General features: G+C 41.4%; 1 protein-coding gene across 3 annotated transcripts in view; it reads left to right on the top strand.

Annotated features, from left to right (window-relative positions):
* The window catches only part of ESYT2 (extended synaptotagmin 2), an 88,901-nt gene that overhangs the window by 43,688 nt on the left and 28,507 nt on the right, over positions 1-16,706 (top strand). For all 3 annotated transcript variants that reach the window (XM_069958904.1, XM_069958906.1, XM_069958905.1), the window contains exons 3-6: positions 983-1,117; positions 2,440-2,516; positions 4,328-4,400; positions 5,378-5,467. In XM_069958904.1, the coding sequence (XP_069815005.1) occupies positions 983-1,117; positions 2,440-2,516; positions 4,328-4,400; positions 5,378-5,467 (375 nt within the window). The remainder of the gene's footprint in view (positions 1-982; positions 1,118-2,439; positions 2,517-4,327; positions 4,401-5,377; positions 5,468-16,706) is intronic.

Below are 16,706 nucleotides of genomic sequence, written 5' to 3'. Positions count from 1 at the left end.
CCCCAGGCAGGATTTCTCATAATCATCACTTGTCTGAACATTGCACATGGGCCTTAACGATCCAGCACCTGTGCACTGTTCACACAAGTGATGATAAGGAGAAATCCTGCTGGGGCATTTCTATTGATGAAGAGGGCGGAGAGGGGCATCACAGGCCTAGGGCACAGACACTCTAGGCCAGGGGTGTCAAAGTCAGGCCCTCCAGCTGTTGCAAAACTACAATTCCCATCATGCATGGTAAGCCAAAGCCTTAGCTGTCCAGGCATGATGGGAATTGTAGTTTTGGAACAGCTGGAGGGCCTGACTTTGACACCAGTGCTCTAGGCCACGCCAATTTGACACAGGGCTGCAAGTTTAAAAGTTTTTTTTTTAGGACAATAACTGCATCACCTGCCGAACGGACTCCAGGACAGATCTTGGATGAAAAGCAGCTATCCAAAGGTACAAGTGGTTTGGGGTGGGGGGGGGTCAGATTGTGGGTACAGAGTCACCTTAATGGAGTCCTTCAGGATTTTGTCTAGTCTGTCATTTTGCAGGATGCCAATGGGACGAAAAAACACTGCATGCAAACATTTTTGTGCCGTTATTTAAACAGAGCCTTAGACAGAGGCTTCGAACAGCGCTCCGGTGCCTTTCCATTATGACACCCCCTTCTCTTCCATCACTATGCTATTATGTCTTGTTACTTGTGTGATGACCGTTTTGTTTTTGATGCCTTTTTTAGCATGGCCCATTTTATTCTTAGCTCTCTATTCCCGGCTTATGTTTCCTAATTCACTCTTCAGCTCTTCCCTACCAGCTCGCTGCACGTGATATCTTGACGCTTTGAGGTGACACCACGGGGACATAGATATAAACAGCGACTAAAAGAGTCCTGTCATCTCTGTAATAGAATTAACAAGACTGGAAATATGTTTCTTTTCTATGACGGCCGCCACTTGTGCCCTTTTTTGGCCTTGATGATTTTTTTTTTCTTTTATAGACTGTGAAACACATGTGGCCGTTCATCTGCCAGTTCATAGACAAGCTGTTCAGAGAGACCATAGCGCCGGCGGTCAGAGGAGCCAATGCACACCTAAGTACATTCAACTTCACCAAGATTGACATGGGCACACAGGTAAGTGGCTGTAGGGTCTATACCCTGGGTGAGCTTGTGATGGGAGCCATGATGACGTCATCAGATGTTTTCTTTTCATAAGATCATGGCATCCTAATTCTTATACATTTTTATATATGTTATATATGCTTCAACCCCTGGTTCAACCCAAGGCTGCTTCTTTTTATTGAATTTGTCTATTTTTATTTTCTGAATGCCTATTAATTTATTCAGAAAAGTTAAAGGGGATTCCAAGAATTAACTTTTGTTTATTGTTCTCAAAGAGGTGGTAAAAAAAAAAACTTCCACACTCTTCCTCAGCCACTAGTATCCTAAAGCAAAGGTCCCTGCTGCACTGTACTTCCAGGTCCAGGGACAACTTTTTGTGGTATTGGTCACATTTAGTGGCTGAAGTGGCACACCACTATGACTGCTGATTGGCTGAGCAACTAATATCATGTGCTGATCTCAAACCCAGAAGCTCTGCGCAGTGAGGACTGTAGCTCCAGGATAATGATGGTGGTGGGGGAACGAGGAAGGTGAGTATAGAGAAGTTGTTTGAGCACCAATTTAAATTTATCAAACATGGTGTAAAGTGAAACTGGCTCAGTTGCCCCTAGCAACCAATCAGATTCCACCTTTCATTTTCCAAAGAGTCTGTGAGGAATGAAAGGTGGAATCTGATTGGTTGCTAGGGGCAACTGAGCCAGTTTCACTTTACACCATGTTTGATAAATCTCCCCCCAAAAGTTTAGTTTATAACTGAGCAGGTCAAGGGACCCTACTAGAGATGAGCAAACCTGGAGCATGCTCGCGTCCATCCGAACCCGAATGTTCGGCATTTGATTAGCTGGGGCTGCTGAACTTGGATAAAGCCCTAAGGCTATGTGGAAAACATGGATATAGTCATTGGCTGTATCCATGTTTTCCAGACAACCTTAGAGCTTTATCCAAGTTCAGCAGCCCCAGCTAATCAAAAGCCAAAAGTTCGGGTTCGGATCGACTAGAGCATGCTCCAGGTTCGCTCATCTCTACTCTAGAACCTACCCATAAAAAGCAATTGTCCAGAGCAAATAACCTTTTTAATGATAATCGGCTGGTAAGACCCCCTATAACACAATTATTACAGTTGTCTCGGGTGTTCACTTAAATGTCATTGGCAGCTGTAGACCTTATTTAGAGGGTAATCTGACTAGAGTTCTTATCACAGTTATCACCGCAAGGCTTCCAAAGAAGCTCTAGAGGTCGTCCCCTCCAAACCCTTGAGATGCCATTGCTCAGTAGTCTGTGGAAATTCTAAGATTACACTCACCATCTCCTCTTTGATTTGTTTTTCCTGACAGCCACTAAGGGTGAATGGCGTCAAAGTGTACACTGAGAATGTGGATAAGAGGCAGATTATCCTCGATCTCCAGATAAGGTGAGATTGCAAAATGTGAATTTTTTGGGGGGGTTGTCTCAATATAAGTGTTTTTTTTTTATAACTTCTATATTTTAAAAATGCAATAATCACCAACCATAAAAATACATTAAAAATGTAAAAAAAACCACTTCAAATATCCACTTTACAAAATCATTCTTTGGAGTTACAAGCCCAGTAGTGAGGTCGGCACAGGGAGGTGCTAAACATAAAAGTAAAAAAAAAAAAAAATTACCTATACTCATCCTTCCTTGCTCTCTGCTATAGCTGCTGTTATGGAGCCCATTCCCAGTGTACAGCACCTCCATTGTGTGGGGTCACTGTGTGCAGTTGCCCACAGTGGGGCGTAATACTGGTGCCGCTGCTGATAAACAGACCCAGCAAGTGCACATTTTGACCCCAAAATGTTGCACTTTAGAACTAGGCTGCATTCAGTGAAGAGGCAGGGGAGCAGGGAAGGCGAGTATAATTATTATTTTTTTTTTAATGTTTGCCTCTTACCTGAGCCTATCTTTTCCCAATATAATACCCCTTTTTAAAAGCATGATTTATGTGTGCAAGGAAATGGAAACTTGTACTTGAAGACAGTCTTAATGATAACTCTTGACGGAAATTAAAGTAGTGAAGCCTGAGGCTTGAGGTGTGCATCTTCAAGACTTTTTTACCTCGATAGAACTAAGAACGGTCTCCACAATTTAACCCTTTCCTGCATGACACCCTGTGATTGACAGCTACCCCTTCAGCACTGCGATCAAAGAGTTGCCAGGGATGACAAGGACAGGACATAGAGCTCACACCCTATCATCGGGACTGACTGGTTAATAGAGACGGCTCTGGGCCTAGTAATAGTTTCAGAGCTGTCTAGTTACACAGAGAATACCGCAGATGTCTTTTTTTTTTTTTTTTTTTTTTTTATACAGGCAGGGACAGTAATGTACTGTCTTATCATCCAGAGTCAGTATGTCACCTTAGCCATAGAAGTCTTAGAAGTCTCTTCTGCTGGGGATAATCCATATTGGCTCCACTTTGTTCACAGTAAATGATCTGTGGACACACATAGCAATCCAACATGGCACTCCCAATGCTGCAGCCATAGCTACACTAGTAACTAATAATATATATATATATATATATATATATATATATATATATATATATATATATATATATATATATATTTTATATATATATATATATATTTTATATATATATATATATATATATATATATATATATATATATATATATATATATATATTTTATATATATATATATATATATATATATATATTTTATATATATATATATATATATATATATATATATTTTATATATATATATATATATATATATATATATTTTATATATATATATATATATATATATATATATTTTATATATATATATATATATATATATATATATTTTATATATATATATATATATATATATATATATATATATATATTTTATATATATATATATATATATATATATATTTTATATATATATATATATATATATATATATATATATATTTTATATATATATATATATATATATATATATATATATATATTTTATATATATATATATTTTATATATATATATAATCTCCCTGTGTGTTTAACTCTAAGTCCATCTTCGGCTCTTTTGTGTCCTGTGTGTTATAATAAACCTCCTGTTCTGCTGAATCTCACGTCATCCTCCGTGTTAGCATCTAATGGATATCGCATGTTTGTAATCACTTCACCGTGCGAGACGCTGCATGGATGTCAATGACCTCTTTGTTCTTTGTTTCCCCCTCTTAGTTTTGTGGGAAATACAGAAATTGATTTGGAGGTCAAAAGATATTTCTGCAGAGCCGGGGTGAAGAGTATACAGGTAAATGAGATGATACTTGTGTTTAAGGGGTTGTCCAGAATTACAAAAACACTACTGTATTCCACCAAAACAATCCCACACCTGCCCATGGAGTCTGTCTGATATTGTATCTCCCATTTACTATAGTGGAGCTGAGCTGCAATACCAGACACTACCTATTTACAAGAGTGGTGCTGTTTTAGAAAGAAAACTGACATCTGCTTGGTTCCTTTTCTGAGAAGTTCAAGATTGACGTCAAAACTTAGTGCACACTTTAAAGTGTCCCTGTCATTGGGGAAAAAAATTGACATGTAGAGATGTATCAAAGGTTTTACTGATCATTACTAATGGTCAAGTAATGTATAGCTTGGTTGAGTCTACTAATATGAGAGTGTGAGTTGTAGATGATGTCATTTTTGCAATGTTTATCTAATTCAGTAGTGCAGATGAATATAAGAAACAGTAAAAATTAACTGTAATATATCTTATCAGAGAAAAATGCCTTTCTCCACTTAACAGGCTACCTTTCTGCCCCCCCCCCCCTAAACTTATTATTCACACTGAAAAACTGCACAAGTTGATCTTGAGACAGCCCACTAAAGTATCAGGTTACAGCTGCCCATAGAAGCTTATGTAGAAGGGCAGGAGAAGTAGGGGGGAGTGGCTGAAGAGAGAAGAGAGTTGTTTAATGTTGTATCTCAGCTTAGACTGTTCAGTACTGCTCTGTAATGTCCTCCATGCTGCTACTGCTTCTAGGGTGTGATCTCTTGGTGTGAGTAATGTATAGGAGACATCATAGTAAGTAGAAGTAAAAATAAAAATGAAGATTGCACCAGTGAAAATGTTCATCTACAAGGTATACAGTGGCCAGATATATTGCTACAAACACGTGACAGCTTATCCTGACCTGTACGCTTTAAATTCACATACTTCATAGAGAACAATTTCAGGTTTCCAACCTAACATAATAAAAGTATCTGTTCTTGTGTCTGTTCCAGCTTCACGGTACAGTGAGAGTGATCCTGGAGCCTTTGCTTGGAGACATACCGATCATCGGGGCTCTCTCTCTATTCTTCCTGAAGAAACCGGTGAGTGGGATTAATCTATTGTTCTCCCTGTCTTTCCCTATTAATGTCAGGCAGGAAATACTGCATGCCATTACATCTCTGTGTGTAGCCACAAGGATGGAAGTCATTATTTTACAGAAATCTTGATCCTTGTGGAAAATGTCGGAACATAGTAACCCCTTAGTGTCAATAGGATTTTAGGCCATGGTAGACATTTACTATGCTAGACATTGGTGTAAGATGAACTACCGCAGATGGGATATCCTTACTGCCAGCTGGATATTGTAAGATAAGATGAAGATGGAAATGGATTCACTTTCACATGTGGAATCCTATATGTATCTTCCTCCATCTTTGCTGTGTATCTCGCTGGGGGCTATTAGCACCTGCCTGTGGATGTCTTAGTGTGTTGTCGATGCCGCCGTGAATTATTGATGTGCTTTCCATGTATTTACTGGTCTATGAACTTACGTTAAAGATCACTCTGTCAACTGTGGCTCTCCAGCTGTCAGGGGAGGAAAAGGTCATTGTATCATTCAGTGATAGACTTAAAGGGAATATGTAATCAGAACATGACTTATTGTTTAAATGTTTTTATGTTAAACATATTTTTTTAAGAATTTTTGGGTGACATTTTTTCTAATTTTCCATTTTTTTTTAACTATATTCTAAAATAATCCTAAAATCTAAGCTGAGACGGCCTTCTGTGTCTGTGGTGATAAGATGAGGCTGCTGTAAAGTGATCTGTACAGCATTGCAGCGACATGTGACACCAGTAGATAGAGGAGACAATAGCAGCTCCCTGTGGAATGGCCTCTTCACAGGTCACAGAGTACGCTCAGTGATGTTGTACATTCATCTCAAGGGGACAGAGTATGTCTATGGTTGTCTATGTGCATGAGTATTGTTGTAAAGCATGTCACTAAATGCTGTTAAGAACAGCCAAGGCAATATGGTAGCCCCCATAAAAATGTATATAAAAAAAAAATAGAGACAGATTAGGATAAAAGAACAAGTTTTAGTATCTGACTGTAATCAGTAAAAGAAAATTTGATTTAAAATATTCCCACCATGGGGTTGTCCCACCAATAGATGTTATCCCCCATGGACAGAATATTGTGATCTTGAGAATGGGGACCTAAAACTTTAGTTCGAATGGAGCGGCGGTCACACATGTACTCCCTGTTCATTATGATCTATGATCAAGATCTCAGAGGGACCAAGAGCTTTGACCACCCATGATCATACATGATAACTACTAATGGTGGGACAACAGGCATTTAATCATGGCGGAAATCCCATTACCGGCGCCCCCTCTGGTCATGGAAAAAAGTCAGCTGAACCCACCAAAATTGGTTGGACTGGCTGACTGTCCAAGGTGTTTGGGGGCTTCCCAACTCTCTCCAGGCAGATGATGATGTATCTGTTTGTTATGAGAGAGAAAAGCCACCACCAGGGCTGTTTGGCAGCGTCTTACCCTTTCATTGAAAACACGAGAACCTTTAGCTGTCCTCGATATTCACACGTATGGAAATATCAGGAGAGATTGCTATGTAGCTGTTCGGCCGACAGCTATTGAAGGTGTATGGTTGAAGAGTCATCGGTGGCAATAGACTGATGTAAATCTGTTTATAGTGTTTTGCAGAACGCAGCCCTGAGCTCCACAGCCTTAGACGTATATCCAGTTAGGCAGGTCTGTGCATGGCGGCAGAGAGGAGGTCATCTCAGTCATTGGTTGCCAAGGGATGGTTAAGAGTGAGAAGAGCAGAGAGAAGCACTACTATAACACAGATATAAGCACAACTAATGCTGCGTTTACATATAACGATTATCGTGCGAATTTGCGCGATAACGATCGATTTCGAATGATAATCGTACGTGTAAACTCAGCGAATGATCAAACGACGAACGAGACGTTCATTTTGATCTTACAACATGTTCTCAAATCGTCGTTCGCAAAAAATTCGCATATCGTTCCGTGTAAACAGTCGTTCACCGATTTTTCCCATGTGCGAGATAGGCTTAAACGATCGCAAAACGATTTTTCCGTACGATATATCGTACCGTCTAAACGCTGATCGTTATGAAAAAAAAATTATTACTCCGACATCGTTAATCGTACGATCGGGCCAATTATCGTTTCGTGTAAACGCAGCATTAGTTTTCTGCATGTAGGTAAAGAACAGGTTACATAAAGCCAATACCACCCATGTGAGGAATTAGCTGGCTGCTATATAACAGGTCGCTCCACCTGTGCTAAATATGAAGACAGGTATCAGGGAGGAGGAACAAATACTTCAGGTCCATTGTGTGAAGGATCAGCAGAGGACGGCTTGTTCTGTGGAGACTCTGACCTTTTGCATGTGCTTGTCTGACATACTGGAATAACTTTGTATAGGTCCTCATTTTTTTTTTTTGTCCTCTTGGTGTTATCAGGTGACAAACGTTATAGGAAGTGATATTATAGGAAAGTAATTGACTTTTTCATTTTCATAGTCATAATCCCACAAAGCAGTCATGTATGGAAGCTTTCTCCTTGTGTGTCTGTGATGTGTATTCCTTACTTCCAAAGCTAATGTGGACCCCTTGTAGTCACCTGCTGACACAAGTGTATAGGGGTAGAAAGCCTTCTGCTATGCGAGGTCACTTCTTAAATTGTACGGTCCCCATACACCTTATACTTTTGTCGGCCATATCTGCCGCTTGCGGGGTGTGTAGGGCTTTCCTGACCAATCACCTACCGATGATGCGTGATTGAAAATCACCACCTTACCTCTTTGTTCTAGGAGAGATAAGCCACAGTCAGAGTGCTCTGATTGTCTCTGTGTTATGAGGAGGATAGGGCCAGACAGGAGAGATAACTAACGGTTATTGGGGTATGGGGAGCTTTAAACAATGCTATTATTGCTGGTAGTGAAGGTGCATAAGACTGAACAGGTTGGCTCTGGGCTGAGCTGATGGTTTACACAGGACAGTACTAAAAGGTATGTGGAGGGAGAAGAGATTACCCATGCACTGAGTTTGCAAGGTGCTATGTAAGCAGAGGTAAAAGGAACACAGGAAGCTACAGGATGACAGCAAGGAAAGGGTTACAATAAGAACTGAGCTGCTACTGCTGCCTCTGGGAAGCTAAAGGAAGGGAGGAGTGGGAAAATTACTCTGTGAATTTACAGCAGTATTTGCACAAGGGACAGCTGCCCTGGGTGGTGAAACATGAGGGAAGCCTTGATTTACATTTCAGGAACAGTATTCATCATCGTCAGCAGGCAGAAAGGCTCAGCTTACAGGTACACAGACTAGGATGTATCCTTCTCTCTGGCACCTAGCACATGGTAATCCCCATCCCTACTTCCTGTAACTTGTCCTGATATAGCTGTTATTAGAGACAGATTTCCACAGATAACAGGCAGTGGACAGCAAATTGCTTGGAAGTGAGGCTCCTAGTGGCCAAGACTTTCAAGCTGTTTTTCTGGGGTGTAAAAGTATTATTTAGTTATAACTTTAAAGTTTAGTTAAGTGATTTACAAACTTTGAAACGACAGTGACCATGTAGATTATCATGTGTATCAAGACATTTGCTTGCAGTAAATGGGAACATTGTTATATACATTTAGGCTCAGTAAACATGTGCGCACATGTGTCTAGGTTGGTCTGATACATTGTAGGCCAGCACTATAGGGACTTGTGCTGATATATGTAGCTGACTGAGCATCGCCTCCTCTGAGATTTTATACCTATTTGGCTACGGTGGGAGAAAAAAAGCTGAGACGCAATTCTGGCTCCCGGTTTCTCTTTACTAAGTAATTCTGTCAGTGCCACTGACAAGTATCATTACTTCATTACCTGCATTGGGGGGAGGGGGGGGATGAAGAATGATGGGAGCAGTGATGTAATGTATTCTCTGCTTCAGCCTGTAAGCTGAGGTTTTTTAAAGTAAGGATAGATGCACAGTAATAGAGGCTGTATAGCGATGCTCATTGCCGATAATTGGTCCATGTAAAAAGGCACTTAATCTTGCTGTAACCCCTTTAAACATCAGTGTCTTGGTCTGGAGAGGAAAACCTTGCAATTTTTGTGTTAAACTGAAACTATCATGACCCAGAGGCTGTTGTGGCATCTGTTTACGAGAGATATTTTTCATACAGGGTGCCTTATGTAGCATATCTTAGTGTATGTCTACTACAGGGATGTCAAACTCAGGCCCTCCAGCTGTTGCAAAACTACAATTCCCATCATGCCTGGACAGCCAAAGCTTTAGCTTTGGCTGTCCTGGCATGGTGGGAATTGTTGTTTTGTAACAGCTGTTAGGCCTGAGTTTAACACCTGTGGTGTACTACAATGTTTTAAAGAAATGTGTACAATATCTTATCAGATAAAATGCTTTTCTTTAATTCGAGGGATCAGTTACATGCCACCTTTAGAAGTCTATGAAGAAGGGAGGGGGAGTGAGTGGAGAGACCAGAAGCAAGCAAAGAGACTGCAGACTGTTTTTACATTACAACCCAGTAACCTTGACTATATAGGGTTCGGCAGCTGACCCCATTCTCTTGAATAGAGGTTGTTTTCCATCACTTTACAGCATAGAATTATCCCTTTAACAAAAAGCAGAGGTAGCGGAGTTGGAACAGTGTCCCGTCATGCTTCATATTCTCGGCGTACTCTACTGACAAGGGATTTTCAGTGATGGAAACTTGAATTTTTCACCTTCGGTAGACGAGTTCTGCAGATTCACAAATGCCTTTTTAATACTTAATATTGAGACTTTTTACTGTTCTGCACAATTCCCTCTGGCTTGTGCCTGGGCAGTGTGTCTCAGGGCGGTTTACGAGGCTTTGGTGGCATATGATGAAATGGAAGAGCGCGCCATCCCTGTGTCAGGACAGTGGAATTCTCCGGCTGCGTCAGTCAGGATCGTGTCCCTCTCATATTTTCCAGCCCAGCAGATTTGGCAGAGGATCCCTGGCCGTCCCTGGAGTGTTAGCAGGACTTCTCTCCCCTTATAAGGCAATGTTGTCCAATATTAATAATAATGTACATTCTTATCAGATGCGTCGGAGCCCACCCCGTGACTTATTGTTTGGAAATGTGGTAGCGTAGTTCTGAGATGCACTTGGCACCATCTCGTAGTAACCTTGTGTAGCTGGAGAGAAAGGGCCCTATTCCACTGGACGATTATCGTTCAGATTATCGTTAAATCGTTCGAATCTAAACGATAATCGTTCGGTTGAAATGCAGTTAACGATTAACGACCGAACGAGAAATCGTTGATCGCTTTATAAGACCTGGACCTATTTTTATCGTTGCTCGTTCGCAAATCGTTCGCGTTGAATAAGACATCGTTCGGTCGTTCGCAATAGATACGAATGCAATAGCGAATAAATAGCGAAGAAAAAACGATCGCAATTACGATCATAAGTAACGATTATCGTTCAATGGAAATGAGTGAACGTTTTCAGGTCTTTCGCAATAGTGGTCGTTTGCGATCGTTAATCGTTAATGATATGCAAACGATAATCGTCCAGTGGAATAGGGCCCAAAGTCATAGTCGTTTTGCGGCAGATTAAAAGCTTAATTTCTCGGGAAAGGGATGTCTTTGTATGGAGAGGAACGTGAGCCGTCTACCAGAAGAAAGGACGGACGGCTAATCGCTTTGTGGACCGTACTCGGAATATTATAGCCAGGGACTGGAACCTGTACTTAAAGGAGAAGTAAATCTAGAGGATAAATTCTGTGCTGGGTGAAGGATCGGTTATGGTGATTGTTTTTTCCCCACCCAGAAAACCTATACAAGAACAGTACAGAGAGTATCCATAGTCTGAAACAGTTGCTTATTAAAAAAGTAAAAAATAATAATATATATGTGTGTGTATGTGTATATATATATATATATATATATATATATATATATATATATATATAAAATATATATATAGTATGTTTTTTCACTATATATTAGGTAACTCTTAAAGAAGCAGTTCACAAAAAATATTATAGGCCCCCCCCCAGTAGGCGCTGGCACGTATACTCACCGCAGCTGATCGGTGTCCCGCAGCGCGGCTTCTTTCCGGTCCCGCGGCACCGTTCTCATCTGGAGCGTGCTCACTTCCGCCTCCGCTGTGACTCATCTTCTGTCTCCTGTGATTGTATGCTGGAACTCACACGCTTCAATGCATGCTCTATGGAAGTTCTGGCATACAATCACAGGACACAGAAGAGGAGTCACAGCGGAGGCGGAAGTGACTGCACACCGGATTTGAATGGTGCCGTGGGACACTGATCAGATGCGGTGAGTATACGTGCCAGCGCCTATTGGGGGGGCCTATAATATTTTTTTGTGAACTGCTTCTTTAAGGCCCTATTATGTTAAAGGATTATTGGCCTTACTTGCCGATTATCGACCATTCAGGCTAATTATCGTTTAGTTAAAAGATAGACCGGAGACGGCACTCCATGGTGCAGGATCATCAAGAGGATCAGTGAATTCAGCAGAAGTCTAACAGTGGATTCCCTCACCTGACGGAGTTGTGCCTCAGCCTTGTCCAACTCTCCAAGCCTGATGAGGGTAAAACACCAATGCACAGCCTTTCCTGTGTACCCATGCTGGGACTATGAAAAGATGCTGACCTCCACTCCTCAAAAACACAGGTGTCTCAGGCGCAGCCACTCCAAGAGTCTGTGAGTAGAATATTTTAAAATTTATTAACACAATGAAATTAATCGACATACAGCCCAATCCGTTTCCAGGCCAGTCTGGCCTCTTCCTAAGGTGAATAGGTGCACCTGAGGAAGAGGCTGGACTGACCTGGAAATGCATTGTGCTATATGTCGATTCATTTCATTGTTTTAATACATTTTAAAATTTTCTACTCATGGACTTGGAGTGGCTACGCCTGAGACACCTATGTTTTTGGGGAGTGGGGATAAATTTTAAGTGTAATAGCGCATGTTAGAAGGCAACAATCAGCCGACATGTACGATGTCAGCTGATTGTCGTCTTTCAACATGCTGAAGTAGCATAATTAGCTCCACGTCGCCCCGTTGCAATAGGATTGGCGTCCGCTGACTTTAATGGGCTGCCCAAACAATCTAAGGGTCATTCCGGTTGATCCTCCCACTGCTCCTTACTTTCTATCCATGTTATAGCACAGGCAGCGAGCATGGAACGAGGGGGCAGAAAATGTTTACTTTACTTCACATATTGGGAGTCTGACATTACAGCTACACTGCATTGAAGTGAATCAAGCTAAGCTGCAGTACCATTCACCACCTGGGCAGTCAGGCAGTTTTTTTTTGATTATTTTTTTTAAAAAGGTTCTGCCATGTCTACAATGCCAGGTGTCAGTGCAGTTCGAGGACAGATACACACTTTGTGTTTATATATTTGTTTGGTATAAATTACAGTGGTAACTTGGTTTAAGAGTAACTTGGTTTAATAGCATTTTGGTTTAAGAGCTCACAGTTTTTCAAAATTGTGACTTGGTGTAAGAGCATTGCTTTGGTTTAAGAGCTCCCAGTACTGGGTGGGAGCGCGAGTGGGGGAGGGGCATGGTCTGCATAGCAGGGTCTACAGCTCTGTACTGTGACTCAGGAAGTCTCCCTCACCTTCCAAATCATAGGAGATCCACTTCAGGCTGGGGCTTACATCAGAGGACAGGACTGTGGAGGTAATCTCTCCATAGCTGTAACCCCTCTCTCCCTGGACAGAAAGCGTTGCATGTATGTGCCCACATCTGTCCTGCTCATTCCTTCATGCTCCCTGCAGTCTCTGTCCGCCCTTGTGTTTCCCATCCTCTCAATTACTGTACAGTAACTTATAATATCACATATTCTGCTGTTTCTAAATGTTTGTTTCATTTGTTTTACATGGTATTCAGAATAATAAATCATTATTTTTGGGGTGTGAAACAAATTGTCTGCATTTCTATGATTTCTTGTGGGAAAATTTGCTTTGGTTTAAGAGTGGATTTGGATTACAAGCACGGTCCCGGAACAAATGATGCTCTTAATCCAAGGCACCACTGTATATGTCCATATTCACATTTACCTTACGTAAATTTAGTTTCATTGTCATAGGAACCCAGAACTTCAAAAGAAAGGGTGATTAGTTAGAAGCTGTCTATAATCTGATGGAATCGGTCTTTTATAGAGGATTGTATAAGTGGCTTTTAGCACCATTATCCCCCCCCCCCACACACACACACACACACACACATACACACTCTGGTAAGACAACCCCTCTAAATTAGAGTGTCAATATACTGTCCACTAATGCAACTATTAAGTTGAAGGCATGTAAGCTCTTGGCCACAAGTCTTCAAACTATCAGCAAAATGACATGGCCATCGACCGCTGCATTTCACCTGTATGTGGGCAGACGCTTCTGTGGCTTTACTCTTATGATGTCCTTATTCTTAGAGGTCTTGACATAGTAACAGGTTCTCAGTAAGCTATAGGATACTGATATACTTAGTGTACACTCACCAGTATCTGAGTATATCTGTGGTTTCATGTTACCTTCTTCCTGTCTGTTCTTAGGATTGGTATGTTTGTCGTCCTGCCTTACTTTACTGCCTCTATGTGATTATGAAGAAGAGTAGAGATGAGCGAACCGGGTTCGGGTTCGAGTCCATCCGAACCTGAACGATCGGCATTTGATTAGTGGTGGCTGCTGAACTTGGATAAAGCTTTAACGTTGTCTGGAAAACATGGATACAGCCAATGACTATATCCATGTTTTCCACATAGCCTTAGGGCTTTATCCAACTTCAGCAGCCACCGCTAATCAAATGCCGAAAGTTCAGGTTCGGATGGATTCGAACCCGAACCCGGTTCGCTCATCTCTAAAGAAGAGGTCTGCGGGTTGTTCTCCTTAACAGATCAGATCCTTCTCTAATATGCTCTATAACAGCTAAGGCTGGCATCTAGTTACTGTGGACAGCATCACTTTTGTATTGGGTGACAGAGGTACACACAGGGTGATGTGTAATATATGTGCTAATAACGGGAAAAAACGTCATCTATGCTATGTTCATCATGCGGTAATGTATTGCCGGTGATGCGGTCGCACGCCTCCCCTGTGACTGGCATTGTGACTGAGTTGTAGTCATATCTCCCTTAACGCTGACCACAGATATTTCCTATAACTTGATGGTTTCTAGGCAGTGTGCCTACATGTCCACAAACAGCCTTCAGCAGGAAAAGAACACCACATACTGTAGCCCTCCTTGTGGTAGCTGAGAAGAATTGTGATGCCTGTAGAACATCTCTATAATATGAGGACGTTTGGAGCATAGTACATCTTGGTTCGTCAAACATGTATAGTCGGGAGAGTAGGTGCTTCTGTTTGATATAAAATGTGAAGGGCAACAAACACCCATAAAGGGGTTATCCAGGCTTAGAAAAACATGGCCACTTTCTTCTAGAAGCAGCTCCACTCTTGTCCTCAGTTTGGGGACTGGGGTGGCGCTGTTTTAGCAAGAAAGTAGCTGTGCTTTTTCTAATGCTGGATAACACCTTTAAAGCGAATCCTTACCACCTTGTAACACTTTGTTGTTCTGCCATTACCAGGGGGAGTTGAGCTGCTTACTGTTTTATTGAGCTCTGTGTAAAACAGTAGTAGCAAAATAGTATGATTTAAACTGGGCGCTTCAAAAAAAAAAACAAAAAAACTTCTGGCATGTTGTAGACCCTGACTGATCACTACGTCAGGAGAAGTGCACGCTGAGTACATTGTTCATACTGAAAGGGCAGACCCGATGGACCAAGAGGTCTTTTTCTGCCAACAGTCTTCTATGTTTCTGTGTATTCCATCTCACAAAATAAATTTAAAAGTAAGGCAGTGTTTTATATAAATAGCATACTCACCTGCCCTGATCCCCACCACTATGGATCCCAGTCACCGCTGCTCTTGGTACAGTCAGTCACTGATTGCGGCAGATCACCACTGTAGTCAGTGACAGGAAGAGTTAGCAGTTCCTGTAGGAATGATTGTTGGTGAGGTGTGGAAATCGGGAGCCATTGCAATGGTGGTGGCAGGGATCAGGACAGGTGGGTATGCTTTCTTAAAATTGAAGAATATGGGATGAGTGTCCGACAACTGGGACAACTACTGATCATGGTAGTGGAGGTCCTGTTTTTGAATAGAGTGCTGCACGTGGCTATCATTGACTGACTGCCAGATGGGTGGGCTCGGAATCCCTGATCCTTTGATCGGTGGGGGTTCCAGCCTTCAGATTCTCATCCCCTATTCTACAGATGTCTTTTATTGGAGAGCCCTTACCCCCAGCACAATGTGTACATGGATAATTGTGGCTGCGGTAGTTGGCAGGTGATGGTAATAATAAAGTGTAAATTATACTATGGATGTAACTGTGTACGTAGATTCTTTCTGTTGTTGGACTACAGTTCCCAGCATGCATCTGTGTGTATGTTGGCATTCATAGATGTAAAAAGCTGCCAGTGTTTAATGGAGGCGTCGCGTCCAACCCTCTGACAGTATATTTCCAGCCCTTCTAGCAGGGTGTCTGTTGACTTAGTGGTTTGGCATTTCCTGTCACTAGTCAGGATGGGGGATAAAATTATAACGGTAGAAATATGTCGTTTTTTATTCCAGCCGCGTGTCCATGGTATGACTACAGTCATTGTGATACCCCGTCTGACTTCACTGTGTTTATACTATTACATACGTTGTTGGCACAAAGAACATAAGCAGATGTAGCAGAGCTTAATCTTTTTAAAGGGAAACTTACAGAATAGAGATTTCTATTATAATTATTCCTAAAGGAGGGATTTGTCTCATTGGCAATCCTTTAAATTAGCTGTCCTCTTGTTATAGAGCAGGAGGAGCTGAGAAGATGGATATATAGTTTGTGGGAAGAGTTCTTGGATAACTTTATTCTTGTAAAGTTATGGGGTGGTCTTAGGGCCCTATTCCACCGGACTATTATTGTTCGCATAATCGTTAACGATTAACAATCTCAAACGACCGCTATTGCGAAAGATCTGAAAACGTTCACTTTTTTCCATGGAACGATAATCTTTACTTATGATCGTATTTGCGGTAGACCGAACGATGTCTTATTCAATGCGAACGATTTGCGAACGTTTTGTGAACGAGCAATGATAACAATAGGTCCAGGTCTTATAAAGCGATCAACGATTTCTCGTTCGGTCATTAATCGTTAACTGCATCTCAACCAAATGATTATCGTTTAGATTCGAACGATTTAACGATAATCTGAATGATAATCGTCCGGTGGAA

This window comes from Dendropsophus ebraccatus, chromosome 2 (assembly GCF_027789765.1).
Source record: "Dendropsophus ebraccatus isolate aDenEbr1 chromosome 2, aDenEbr1.pat, whole genome shotgun sequence".
NCBI classification, from domain to species: domain Eukaryota; kingdom Metazoa; phylum Chordata; class Amphibia; order Anura; family Hylidae; genus Dendropsophus; species Dendropsophus ebraccatus.
The sequence above is the reverse complement of the archived record's forward strand: the minus strand, read 5'-3'. Positions and strand labels throughout refer to the sequence as shown.